Source organism: Danio rerio, chromosome 14 (genome assembly GCF_049306965.1).
Source record: "Danio rerio strain Tuebingen ecotype United States chromosome 14, GRCz12tu, whole genome shotgun sequence".
NCBI lineage: Eukaryota > Metazoa > Chordata > Actinopteri > Cypriniformes > Danionidae > Danio > Danio rerio.
The window spans coordinates 57,755,417-57,770,000 of NC_133189.1; the positions used below are offsets into that span (position 1 = coordinate 57,755,417).

General features: G+C 40.5%; 1 protein-coding gene across 11 annotated transcripts in view; it reads left to right on the forward strand.

Annotated features, from left to right (window-relative positions):
* Nucleotides 1-3,403: 3,403 nt before the first annotated feature.
* Nucleotides 3,404-14,584, forward strand: part of LOC100537342 (transcription factor COE3) — a 269,751-nt gene continuing 258,570 nt past the window's right edge. For 10 of the 11 annotated variants that reach the window (XM_073922341.1, XM_073922343.1, XM_073922342.1 and 7 more), the window contains exon 1: nucleotides 3,766-3,849. Coding sequence is in view for 1 of the 11 variants with exons in the window: in XM_073922345.1 (XP_073778446.1) it covers nucleotides 3,644-3,849 (206 nt within the window). In the remaining 10 variants the exon portion in view is untranslated. Of the gene's footprint in view, nucleotides 3,850-14,584 lie in introns of all 11 variants that reach the window. The other variant, XM_073922345.1, reaches the window with a different exon arrangement.

Below are 14,584 nucleotides of genomic sequence, written 5' to 3' on the forward strand. Positions count from 1 at the left end.
GGCACAGTGAGTAGTGCTGTCATCAGCAGGTTGCTGGTTCGAGTCTCTCGGCTGGGTCAGTTGTTGTTTCTGTGTGGAGTTTGCATGTTCTCCCCGTGTTGGTGTGGGTTTCCTCCGGGTGCTCCGGTTTCCCCCACAGTCCAAACACATGCGCTGTAGGGGAACTGATCAACTAAACTAGCTGTAGTGTATGAGTGTGTGTGAATGATTGTGTATGGGAGTTTCCCAGTACTGGGTTGAAGCTGGCAGGGTATCCGCTGTATAAAACATATGCTGGATAAGTTGGTGGTTCATTTCACTGTGGTGACCCCAGATTAATAATGGACTAAGCTGAAGAAAAATGAATGAATGAATGAATAGGTAATAATCAAGTGCCTTGAAATAGATAACCAATCCTCTTCTGATACACAATGTTAACAAACTACAAACATGGGCCAGACCAACAGTTAAACTTCATAAAGATGTTTGAATGATTGTCAAGTAATATCTTACTAATGGGAAATACTTATTTCATGTTCACCGCTTTATATGTCCTCTGCAACAGCATTGTGAGACTTTTATAAATATGCGTTTGGTCATTAAGTGCTGAATGCATAATTATGCAAACACCTGAGGAGATTTCTCTGCATGTGAGAATGGCAGATTAACCTGCTAATAAGGTAGGAAATTAAATATGAAGGAAATGTGCATTATGCGACAGTATGATTGACAGGGCACGTAACCAAGCAACAGAACTTCCATTAATGAGGAAGCAGTTAGTCCCAAAGCTCGTATAGGCCTAGTGTTAGCTACACACACTCAAAGTTATGTAGCTTTTTCTTCACAAAATTGAGTACAGGAGTACTTTTAGGACGTAGTGTAAGTAGGCGAATAAGGACACATTATAGATGATCAGTAGTTTTAAACATTCGTTCATTATTTTTCTTTTCGGCTTAGTACCTTTTAGTTTTAAACAAACCTATTTAAAGTCACCATGAAATGGAAGTTGTTGTCCTTTTGTCTATTATTGTTATGTACTTGCACTTGAAATGAAAAAAAGGACTGTGCATGATCTTGTTTTTTTGGAACCGACTGGATTGTAAAAAAAAGAGAGTTGCTGACAAAATGAAGTAAGATGGATGAATGGATAAATTCAGAGCAGAAACCAGACATGCACTAATATGCCCGCCCTAAAGCACTGATCATTTCGCCGTAAAGCACTGATCACTCCGCCCTAAAGGACTGATCACTCCGCCCTTAAGGATTGATAGCCCTGCCCCAAAGGACTGACTGCTCTACCCTAAAGGACTGATAGCCCCGCCCTAAAGGACTGACAGCCCCGCCCTAAAGGACTGATCACTCCGCCCTAAAGCACTGATCACTCCGCCCTAAAGGACTGAACGCTCCACCTTAAAGGACTGATAGCCCTGCCCCAAAGGACTGACTGCTCTACCCTAAAGGACTGATAGCCCCGCCCTAAAGGACTGACAGCCCCGCCCTAAAGGACTGATCACTCCGCCCTAAAGGACTGATAGCCCCGCCCTAAAGGACTGACTGCTCCACCCTAAAGGACTGATAGCCCTTCCTCAAAGGACTGAATGCTCCACCCTAAAGGACTGATAGCCCCGCCCTAAAGGACTGACTACTCCGCCCTAAAGGACTGATCACTCCGCCCTAAAGCACTGATCACTCTGCCCTAAAGCACTGATCACTCTGCCCTAAACCACTGATCACTCCGCCCTAAAGCACTGATCACTCCGCCCTAAAGCACTGATCACTCCGCCCTAAAGGACTGATCGCTCCACCCTAAAGGACTAATAGCCCTGCCCCAAAGGACTGACTGCTCTACCCTAAAGGACTGATAGCCCCGCCCTAAAGGACTGACAGCCCCGCCCTAAAGGACTGATCACTCCACCCTAAAGGACTGATAGCCCTGCCCTAAAGGACTGACTGCTCCACCCTAAAGGACTGATAGCCCTTCCTCAAAGGACTGAATGCTCCACCCTAAAGGACTGATAGCCCCGCCCTAAAGGACTTACTACTCCGCCCTAAAGGACTGACAGCCCCGCCCTAAAGGACTGACAGCCCCGCCCTAAAGGACTGATAGCCTGAAGTTGCTGAGATTTATTTTAGTATGATGTACTTTCAACTGAAACGGGAGTAGGGAGCGGTGCTTTGTTTTTGCAATCTAAAGCCTGGTTTATACTTCTGCGTCAAGTGACCGGCGTAACTGACGGCGCAGGCAACGCGCGCAGCTGTGCATTTATACTTCTGCTGCTGTCTCTGTTGGTCTGCATTATCACTTCTGAAACGCTAGTTGGCAGTGAGGTGTAAATGTTCCTCTGTGTCGAGTTTCTTCGCTGTTTTGTTTTTCCTGAACACGTCCTGGTTGTACAAGTGGCTCAAACTCGCTCATTTTGAGGCAGGAACCGACGGACGTGCAACAACTTTAACTTTGAGGTAAACACAAAACAAAACTTTCCATCCGGAGCTCCTTCAAGGGACTCCACACTTGTAAACAATCACTCGCGCCATTCGCGCGGCTCTCGGTCCCGCCCAGACTCGTCAGCGCTACCAAGCCGACCAATCACAGAGCTTGCGCTACACGTTGTTGCGACGTGTAGTTACATTTTTTGAGAGGTGCACGTCAGTGACGGCGATGGCCACGGCAAAGGGCTATGCGTCAGCGCCGTAGCATACGCCGGCGTTTGATGCAGAAGTATAAATCAGCCTTTAGGGTGCTTTCACACCTACACTTTTGTTTCGGAACCTGTCTCGTTTGCCCAGTTTGTTCAGTTGGCATATGTAAACAAGGCAATTGCGCTCTGTTCCGCGCCAAAGTAATCGCTCCGAGACCGCCTGAGTGAGGTGATCTCGGCTCGATTGAAACAAACCCTGGAGCGGTGCGATTGCAGATAGAAATCGATACGATGCGAGCGCGGTTATATCACAGTGCTTTATGGATATGTAATAGGCTTACGGCTATATGAAGAGAGAATTATGAGTAGGGCGGGAAGTTTCGCGAGTCTCCCGGATGCCCGCAAACGAGTGATAATCTTCCGGTAATCTCGCGTCTCCCTCCCGGTCCTCAAATAAGCTACGTCGCGCACCCTTTTCACCCCTCCCCACCGCATCTCTCCTCAGACACGTCGCGCACACAAACCTTGTCAAACATCACTAAACCACCACCTCTCCTGACAGCGGGACGCTGCAAAATAAACCCTGACACTCTGACCAATGTGAGGAGAGTTTACTCACACGTGACTTGTTTTAGCTCTTTTGGTCCGATTAGAAACTTTGCAGTGTGAAAGCGAACCGCTCCAAGAGCAAAGAGCAACAATGTAACAACTCTCATCTCTGTTTCAGAACAACTGAACCCATTCACAGGTGTGGACGCACCCTAACAGTCAGAGGGGCGTGGCTAAAAAGAACAATGTGGATGAATCCTCAAACTGACACCAACAGAAGGACCTCCTAGCTTTTTTTTTTTTTGACTGAAGATTATCACAACAAACATTTTTACAGTGGTTAAACTTGCGCGGATTAATTATTCACCCAAAAAATAACAACATGCAGTGCAGTCGCAAAATAAATTGAATTTCACTGGGACACTTGCTCCACCTACTGTTGATTTTACTGTCATAATTATTTATCTTTCTTTGACATGCCTAAACACACTCAACATAATATCCTTCAGTTATCTTCAGCAAAAAACAAACAAAACAAAAAAACAATTTTTTTTCTGTCAATATCACTGATAAGAGTTTTCCAGCCCGCTTTGACTTCGTCATTTCCCTCTGTGTGCGCATGCGCGAGCGTCAGGTGTGCGGTGCGTGGAGATGATGGCAGAGATTCTTCTCAACTTTACAGGTACTGTCAGCTTTTGTTATTATGTTTTCTGTTTGTGTGTGTTTAAAATTAGTCTGTGTGTTTTTGCGCGGTGTGTGTGTGTCTGAAGCGTCGGACAGGAATAGAGAAACACAGTGATGATGCCGTTTGGTTTACCTGAACAAACAAGCGTGAAGATTACTAATAAATATAATGTTAAATAATAATTGACTCTCATGTCAGTTGACACACAATTACTATTAGTTTGTTATTGTTTTTAATGTGCGATTGATTTAAAACACACAATTAGTTTATTTTATCTTTATTTGTTGTGGAACTCAGTATTTAGTTTGTTTCAGACACACATTTAATAAAGGCCTCTGCTGACATTATTAAACGCGGTAATTCTCTGCAATAACTTGACTATTTCAGATCAGAGCTGACCTGTTTATACTGCTGTTATTCTGCTAAGTTATAGTTAATGACATGATTAATTGCATGTTAATGTTTAATGTCAGATTCACAGTGGTTCGTTTGCACTTTGAAATATAATCATCAGTATAATGTTAAAACCTTTCCTAAAAATCCGGTTGTTCGCGAGTTTTATGTGTAATAAAGAGAAAAAACACCTGCAAGTATTCGGTATTCTGGCACCTTTTCATTTGTGTTTTCATGTTTTAACACTAGATGGCGCTATCACATTACCTTAAAATAACAGAAACAGCTGCTTTCTTATAAAATTTGTGCCATTGCGTGTTGTAAAACATTTTAAAATGACATTATATGGTATTTTCACTTATATTTATATATAATGTGTGTGTGTGTGTGTGTGTATATATATATATATATATATATATATATATATATATATATATATATATATATATATATATATATATATATAACTGTAAGTAAAAATACCATATAATGTCATATTAAAATGCATATATATATATATATATATATATATATATATATATATATATATATATATATATGCGCAATAGTTTTTTTATCTGCTTTAAATCATGACGTTTAATCTGATTTACATGTGTAGCTAATACTTAGACTAAGTTTTGCTAGCTGTTTATACTGCTGTTTTAAAGTTTACATCATGTTGTTTCATTTGATACTAACTAAAAAGAATAAAGTACAGGTTATATTTTTCTATAAAACGCAGAAGATTATTTGCACCTTTTGTTTTTATTGTATTGCAGTTTCCTGACATTTACCCATCAGATTATGCTACCAACACTGTATCTGAATGGTTCTGAGGTTGGGGTTAGGGATTAGGTAGGCTGGGGTGATATTACAGCTTCACTAGTAGAAAAGTTTGTTATAAGTTTGGCATATAGGCATAAGATTCTGAGGGTTGATAACCTTGGATATAGTTATCACGGTATTGTGATTACTGCTCTAAAATATATATATTTTTTTAAATGTCTGGTTAAAAACTAAACCTTTTCCCCCTTTGTACACAATATATTTTAATTTGGGAAACATGTAAAATATTTTGGAGCAGTAAACATGTCAGGCTAAATAATTCAAATGGCTTCTGCTGTCTTTGTTTCAAAAACACTGATTATTTCTGATTTGTATAATTTGGACTGATTTATCTTTGGAGATCTTTTCTGCTGGAGATACGGCTGTCTTAAAAAACTAAAAAAGTGTAAATAAAAAAATATTACTCATACCTTAGAAACGGTATAGCAGAACATTTTGATGGTTTTAAAACCTTGACTTTTCCAAACCGAGGTATACCTTGAACGCGGTTATCATCCTGAGCCTAGTGGCATGTTGCGTCATCAAAATGTGCTACCTACTCTTTGAACGGGAGGTAGGACAATCTGACAAGGTAGAACAAACCGACTGAACACTTGGCTTTATATATATATATATATATATATATATATATATATAATAAAGAATAGAAACAGACATTTTTCATACTTGTGCATCATTAAACAATTTAATATGGTATTATATGCTTTAAACACTCAGTTTTGTATATTTTAAAAGTGTTTTTGATGCACTTTATTAAAGTATGCACTTTAAAGGTTAAAGAAGTTTGTGACCACTGAAAATGCAGCAGTAAACCAGTCGTTTTCATCCACTCCGGGCTGATTTTTAGTCTTAATTTGTCCAAAACTTTCTCTGTTTCTCAGCAGATGCAATGATTTTTGCTGACAAATCTTATTTTGATGAATATTTTGGGGAAAATGCTTTGACATTTTTCAAAAACTCAGCAATGAGCTGTGGGCAACTTTACTATATGTTGGTGCTGTTTTTACCCTATTGACTTCCATTATACACTTGGAAAAAAAGTACACGGTGGTACCAAGCGGCAACCTCCCGCTCTCCCTCGGGAGGCCAATACGGAAGTAACTGAAACTGCAATTCATCGAAAATCCGCTAGTCCTGTCTCCATAATAGAGCAAAGTTTAATTGGGCCCACTGTTAGAATGGCAACTTTACTGCAGAAAAAAGGTGTTTACAGCCTGCTACAAAGAGCGATTTTGGTTCATAAAGCTAATATTACCCTTCATGACAACTGTGAGGGGGGTGAATTTTTTTATAACTCACCAGTTTCCTTAATATTAGGTTATATTAAGTTTGCATAATTAAGGGAGTGGCCACTTGATTGACAGCTAGGTCTCGCTGGTCGCCGTCACTTCATCTTAGCTGACTCCTCGAGATTAGCCTCTGATTTTGGCATGTTCATCATATTTTCGTTTTGCTTTATGTGGCTTTACACAGTCAGTTAACTTTAGGGATTATTTCCTACAATTATCAGATGATATGGGATGCTGTGTGCACTTAATTGTGCTCACAAACCATTCACGTGGCCTCCGTTTCCCATGTGAGTAAAGTTATATACTTGTATACCATCTCTATACATGTATTTGTTTTATTTAAGATCATTTATAATGTTCTTTAGAGCTGTAAAGCACTCCACAGTCTGACAGATTGATTAGCTGTAGGCTCTAGATCAGTCATCTGAAGTGTTGTCATACAGTGTTATGCAGGATTTCATCAATAGTCCTGCATTTACTAACACAGACTATATCTGAAGTGTTTGGAAGTAATTTGCGATTTCCTCCTGTTGGAAAACATCTTAAGAACAATGTTTAGTGGCTCAATGTGTTACAGCAGTGTTTTTAAAAGGCTAAACACTTTATTTATATTGTGTACAAGCAAGCACATATGGTCAGAACACAAGCGAGTCGCAGGGGATAAAGTATTAAGCGTTCTCCCAAAGTAAAGTGTGTCTGAGCCAGGTCCAATCAAAATGCCAGCAGTGTATGTAGCTCCGCTCACTCTCCGCCTCTTTGCCCTTGTTTGGTATCCCGCCGTGGGTGTGATGATGCGCAAACAAAATGGCGACGGTTGGCCACGCCTACTTGTGGCTTCTTTTGCGCTCTTCAGAAACCTATGGATGACGTCACTGATACTACGTCCATATGTTTTACAGTCTATGGGTGGTGCAGATACCTCAAGGAATAGTTTTGTACCTTTGGAAAAGTTGTACCTTACATGGTACAGAAAAGACCTCTTATGATACTGTTCTGTACCGTTATGGTACAATTGTAATGAAGGTACACAATTGTTCTCATAAAAAAAGGTACAAAAGTGTTGGACAGCTCTTTCTTTATTGCAATATCTATGAACATAAATGTTACTGTAAAGGCAAAGGGATTTATGTATAATTTCCATACTAAAACATGAATCATATAAAGAGCATCTATGGTGAAAAATCAACTCTTCAAGCTGTTTGGACAGACATGTGTGTAGGTATAGTGTATAAACCGTCATATTGGGCTGATATAAACACACACAGACCTTATTTTCAATTTAACAACATATGGTGGACCAATTGGAGCGGTTTTCAGACTGACCGCAACTTGGTGTAGGAGTGTGGTCCCCCCGCCCACCAATATTGATTGACAGCTGCGTATTAACATGTCCCGGTAGTCACGTGTATAATCATATCAATAAGGCAGGACGTGCGCAAAGCAACCAGGATTAAAAGCTCTGTTCAGTTCGCTAGGATCATCAACCATCATCATCTAATGTGATCGAGAGTGAGTTTTACAGATTTAACATGTTTTAAATCAGAGCATGTGTGTTATGAAGTACAGCGATTCACTTCAGATTCACTGCATCAGAACAGAACAGAACAGTTATAAAAGACGCTTCAATCCCAGTTTGTGGACGTTAAATCAGGTTTATTCTGTACATTAACATAACAGATATCCACACAGCAGTGGAGCCTGTATTCCAGGCCCGGATTGGCCAATCGGGAGGAGCGGGAGAGTTCCCGGTGGGGCGGTCTGTTTTTTGGCCGCGAGGGCCGGTGTTTCTAGCTGCTTGCACTCTCAGCAGTCGCACTTTTTTCATTTATTTATTTATTTGATCATGGCCTCACTCTTTTTATTCATTTTTTTGCCGCAGCTCCGCTCTTCTTATTTATTGTCTCGCAGCCTCATGAGCAAAATGCAGCCTGCAGCGTGATGATGATGTAACTATCATTCCAGCCACAGTAGTGTAAAAGCGCCATTGTGGTCCAGTGGTCTTGTGGTCGACATCGTCGATCCGTGTTCGATCCTCACCTGAGCAATTCTTTATTTATTTTTTTTCATGTTTATTGTTAAGACATATAAAACTGTAAGGTTGTTGAACATTTGAAGTTCTAAAGCAGCTGTTTTCTTGAAAAAGGTGTGATCGTGTCATTAGAAACTGAATTGGAAATGACCTTATTTTAATATAGTCAGTCGTGAACTGAGGTGGGCCGGTCTAATGCTTGAAACTCCAGGGCTGAAAAGAAGACCCACTCCGGCACTGCTGTATTCTGTCACATTTGCGTGCATAAAGAGTGCAGAGCTAAACGCGCGCTGTCTGTGTGTGTGTCCTCTCTGTGTGTGTGCGTGAGCTTTGTAATGACATTGTGTGAGACTCATCGCTGCAACTCCACACAGCAAATGCATCAAATCCTCATTGGTCAAGTTCTTACCGTGGTATTTCTCACAAACACCCTACACTAGATCTTCTTTCTTTAGCTGCGTCCCAAATGGCACACTATACACTCATGCACTATGTACTTATGCACTTACACACTCAACAGGATAGTATATGTATGTAGTGTCGTCCCAAATGGAGCACTAATGTTATTTTACTAAGCGGAAATTCAAACTGTTTCCTTAATGACGGTCGCCAAATCAGTGAAATAAACGACCGAAATATCAAATAATAGCTGCCGTGAGTATAACCGCATTCACCATCGGGAGGCGCTATAATCACTCTCGTAGTAGAATTTTGCTTTCACCATCCACAATAAATAAAGTTATTCAACATGTGCACTTGATAGCTCCGCCCCTTCCGCTACGTGAGCAAACCTGCGGTCGTTGAGTGCGTGAAGTGTCCATCATTACACACATCACTTTACCAGCTGAATGAGGGCATCATCCGGGTAATTAAAGTGCGCTTATTATTTTCAGAGTTCTCAGTGTGAATGCACTACTTACACTATTTATACTACAAAATGGCGTAGAATAGTGCATAAGTATGCGATTTGGGACGCAGCTCCTGTGTCTGTTTGTTGGGAGGAGGGAGGAGATTAAGGCATGCTCAAAGGCATGTGGAAACGGTGGGCGTGGAGGACTAGCCTTAAAGGCACAGTACATCTCGTCTCTTGTTTTAATACTTTAACTTAGTTAACAAACTCATGTAGTTTATACATTAAAAAAAAAAAAAAAAAAAAAAATATATATATATATATTGCAATGGTACACGTTATTTTCTTTGTCTTAAGGTGCGATTCTGTCCCATAAAAAGGTACTGTCCCAGTGACAAGAGTATCTACCTTTGGTACAACATTGTACCATATTTTTCTGAAAGTCTAATCACATTTATTGATTGCAAAGCCACAGCATATGATCATGCATTCTTGATTGTTGCTGGTTTTCTCTGTTGGAAAGTGAGGCAATGTGTCATTTTTGCTGTTGATCATCATGTTAGATCACACTCTCTTCGCCAGATAAATAAGATGCAGCCCCAGACACCAGATCTTGTCAGGAAATGTCCGTTTCTCCAGGTATCTGGACAACAAGTCGGCAGCATTTCCAATAGACCATTTCAATGTGGTGGTGTCACCGGCCCATGAACATTACCTGCTTGTTGTCAAACTATTTCATAACTGCAACAAGATTAATTTTTATAATAATAATAATTCCTTACATTTATATAGCGCTTTTCTGGGCACTCAAAGCGCTTTACACGATAGGCAAGGCAAGGCAAGGCAAGGCAAGGCAAGTTTATTTATATAGCACATTTCATACACAGTGGCAATTCAAAGTGCTTTACATAAACAGGAATAAAAAAGACAAGTTTAGGAAAATAAAATGCAGACAATAAAAATTATTAAAAACAGATAAAAACAAATTAAAATGAGTTAAAATAGGTTATAAAAGAATGAAAAAGAAAACGAAAAACATAATAGTGCGATCTGTCGGACGCAGCACAGTGCTCATTCAGTAAAGGCACAGCTAAACAGATGTGTTTTCAGTCTTGATTTGAATGTGCCTAATGTTGGAGCACATCTGATCATTTCTGGAAGCTGATTCCAGCAGCAAGGGGCGTAGTGGCTGAAGGCAGATTCACCCTGCTTAGACTGAACTCTTGGAACTTCTAGTTTATATGATCCTAAAGATCTGAGTGATCTGTTAGGTTTGTATTCAGTGAGCATATCTGTAATGTATTGAGGTCCTTGGCCATTTAGTGATTTATAGACCAGTAATAATACTTTAAAATCTATTCTGAATGTAACTGGCAGCCAGTGTAGAGACCTGAGGACAGGTGTGATGTGCTCTGATTTCCTGCTTCTGGTCAGAATTCTGGCTGCAGCATTCTGGATGAGCTGCAAGTGTCTGACTGTCTTTTTGGGAAGGCCAGTGAGGAGTCCATTACAGTAATCCACCCTGCTGCTGATAAAAGCATGAACAAGTTTCTCTAAATCTTCACTGGAAACAAAGCATCTGATTCTTGCTATGTTTTTGAGATGATAGTATGCTGATTTACTGACTGCTTTGACATGACTGTTGAAACTCAGATCTGACTCCAGCGTCACACCTAGATTCTTGACCTTATTTTTTGTCGTTTGACCTTTAGAGCCTAGGTACGCATTCACCTTGAGAACCTCATCTCTGTTCCCAAACGCAATGACTTCAGTTTTCTCTTTGTTTAACTGAAGAAAGTTTTGGCACATCCAATTTTTAATTTCATCAATACATTGGCAGAGGGTGTCAATGGGGCTGTAGTCATTAGGCAGTAAGGCTAGGTAGATCTGAGTGTCATCAGCATAGCTGTGGTAGGAGATTTGATTCTTTCTCATTATTTGGCTCAGAGGGAGCATGTAAAGGTTGAACAGGAGAGGTGCCAGAATCGAGCCTTGTGGGACTCCACATGTCATGGGTGTCCACCTCGACCTATGATCACCTATACTGACATAGTAACCTCTCCCTTCAAGGTAAGATCTGAACCATTTGAGGACTGTCCCAGACAGCCCAACCCAGTTTTCCAGCCTATCCAGAAGTATGCTGTGATGGACAGTGTCAAATGCAGCACTGAGATCGAGCAATACCAACACTGTTATTTTACCTGAATCTGTGTTTAGACGTATATCATTGATTATCTTTATAAGAGCGCTCTCTGTACTGTGATGTGCTCTGAAACCAGATTGAAAATTGTCTAAACACCCCTTGAAGTTTAAGAACTTGTTAACCTGGTTAAAAACAACTTTTTCAATGATTTTGCCAATGAAAGGGAGATTTGAGATTGGCCTGTAATTGTTCAATAGGGTGTTATCCAGGTTGCTCTTCTTCAAGAGGGGTTTAACAACTGCAGTTTTAAGTGAGTTTGGAAAAATCCCTGAGAGAAGTGAATCATTTACCACTTTTAGAAGATCCATTTCTAAACAGGTAAACACCGTTTTGAAGAATGATGTGGGGAGCGTGTCAAGACTGCAGGTTGATGTTTTTATAATTTGCACCATCTCTTCTAAGATTTTACCGTTAATTTCCATGAAATCAGACATAATGTCTGACTTCTCAAGTTGTGGTTGAGTTTGTTTGATATCGACACAACTTGGCTGATTGGATGAGCTGATTGCCTTTCTGATATTATTGATCTTATCAGTAAAGAAATTAGCAAATTCATTACATTTGCTTACAGAGAGTAGCTCACTGGGAATCCGACTGGGGGGGTTTGTGAGCCTCTCTACTGTTGCAAAGAGTGTGCGAGCATTATTTAAATTGTTGTTTATAAGGTTTGAAAAGAAAGTCTGTCTAGCAGTTTTTAGTTCCACATTAAAAGCCTGAAGACTGTCTTTATAGATATTATAATGGACTACTAGTTTCGTCTTTCTCCACATACGCTCAGCTTTCCTGCATTGTCTTTTCTTCATTTGGACTGCTCTTGAGTTTCTCCAAGGGACTCTCTCTTTGCCAGTTCTCTTCCTAACTTTAACAGGAGCGATGTCATTTATTACATTTTCAATTTTAGAATTAAACAAATCAAGGAGAGAATCAACAGAGTCTGCAGATATACTTGGTGCTAGCGATATGGCCTTCATAAACTGCTCACTAGTGTTCTCATTTATGCACCTCTTTCTGACAGAGACAGATCTGTCTTTAATAGCTGGAGTGATCAATATATCAAAGAAAATACAGAAATGATCAGATAGTGCCACATCCTTAACAACAGTCGATGAAATGTGTAAACCCTTAGTTATAAGTAGATCAAGAGTGTGTCCACGATTGTGTGTGGGTCCTTGAACATGCTGAGTCAGATCAAAAGTGTTAAAAACAGTCATCAGTTCTTTTACAGCATTGATTTCTGGATTATCAATGTGAATATTAAAATCCCCAGCAATACTAAAATAATCATATTCAGATGTTACTATTGATAACAGCTCTGTAAAATCATCAATAAAAGCTGGAGAATATTTTGGAGGTCTGTAGATAATGATTAGTAAGATGCGTGGAGACCCTTTTAGTGCTATACTCAGATATTCAAAAGACAAATAGTCACCAAATGACACTTGTTTACATTCATACACATCTTTAAACAGGGCAGCGATGCCTCCACCTCTCCTATTAGCTCTGCAAACACTCAAAAAGTCAAAGTTTAAAGGAGCTGCTTCATTCAGAACTGCTGCGCTACAACTGTCATCTAGCCAAGTTTCATTTAAAAGCATAAAATCAAGGCAATTTGTGTTGATAAAATCATTGACTAAAAGTGACTTATTATTGAGTGATCTGATGTTTAGAAGTGCTAACTTAACAGTTTTAGTCGTTTTCACTACAGAAGTCTCAGATATACATTTAATAGACACCAGATTTGAATGATTTGCTATACGGTCTGAAAGAGTCTTTGGTTTTCTGTCACGTAATAAGACACATATCTGCGTAGAGAAAGCTACAGACACACTGGGTTCCTGCTTGTTCTGTAAACATCTGATAAAGACACTGTTACCTAAGCAGGCCCCCGAGACACATCAATGGCAGTTTTTAAGTTCAACAGCTAAAGATGAGGTGTTTTTTGGGACCTGGCGCTGTCGCAAAGACCTGAGGCCTTTCCTAGGTGTAGGGCGAGGTGGGCTTAGAGATGGGCGTGTGGCTTGCTGACTTTTGGTTGCTAACTGGGGGCTAGCAGCAATGGAGTGTGAGAGTTTAGTTCCAGCACACACCAGTTCCTCCATCTTTTTTGAAAAATCCAAGAGAGGCGAGCAAGATGACAATGAGAACGTGTCCGGTGACAGAGGCTGTGGGTCTGGGGTTTCTGGCTGCTGAGATATGTTTACCTGGCTGTTTTCCTGGGGATCATCAATGAGTGCTGAGACTTGATGCTGTTCTGATGCATCACAGTCTGCCTGTGTTGAGCTCAGTGTGCAGGGTGCAGACGGCAGTTTGTCCGTTATCGGCGGTTGTTGTGGCTGCGTGGTGTTATCTCTGTCCTTGTAGGATGCGTCAGCCACAAGTCCACTCAGGAGCTGATTTGAAGTTCTGTGGTCATCCGGACATTTGCTAGGTGTGTGTGTGTCATTCAGTTCAGTGGCATACACAGCTGATGGATGATGGAGGGAGAAGAGGATGTTGTCTTTCAGCACTTTTGCACCAAGCTTGTTTGGATGAAGGCCGTCTGATGTAAACAGCTGTCTTTGGTTCCAGAAGAGATTGAAGTTGTCGATGAAATTCAGTCTTTTCATGTTACATGTTTTCTGCAGCCATGCATTTAGACCAAGGAGCCTTGAAAACATATTTGTCCCTCTTGCAGGGAGTGGTCCACTGATGAACGGCTGAATTTTCAATCTTTCAACTGTTTCCAAAAGCTTACAGAAATCTCTCTTGAGCAGTTCTGACTGCTCCTTCCGAATATCATTCTTCCCCACATGGATGATAATCCGTTTTGCAGTCTCATGTTTCCTTAATATGTTCTCAAGTTCTTTATTTATATCAGAAACTGTAGCATGAGGAAAGCAGTATGTCATGGTATCTCTGCTCCTAAAATTTTTGATTATTGAGTCTCCAATAATCAATGTTCTTATCTCTGTTGCGATCGGAGCAGAATGCCGCTGTCTAGTCGGCCTTGAGCCTCTGTTCAGAGCAAAGTTAATTGCTGAGTCATGCGATCTCTGTCTAACTGCATTTGGGGAATCTTCACCCATATTACTCAAAACTTCATATCTGTTCTGAAGCTGTATTTGAGTCCGAGCTGTATTTGG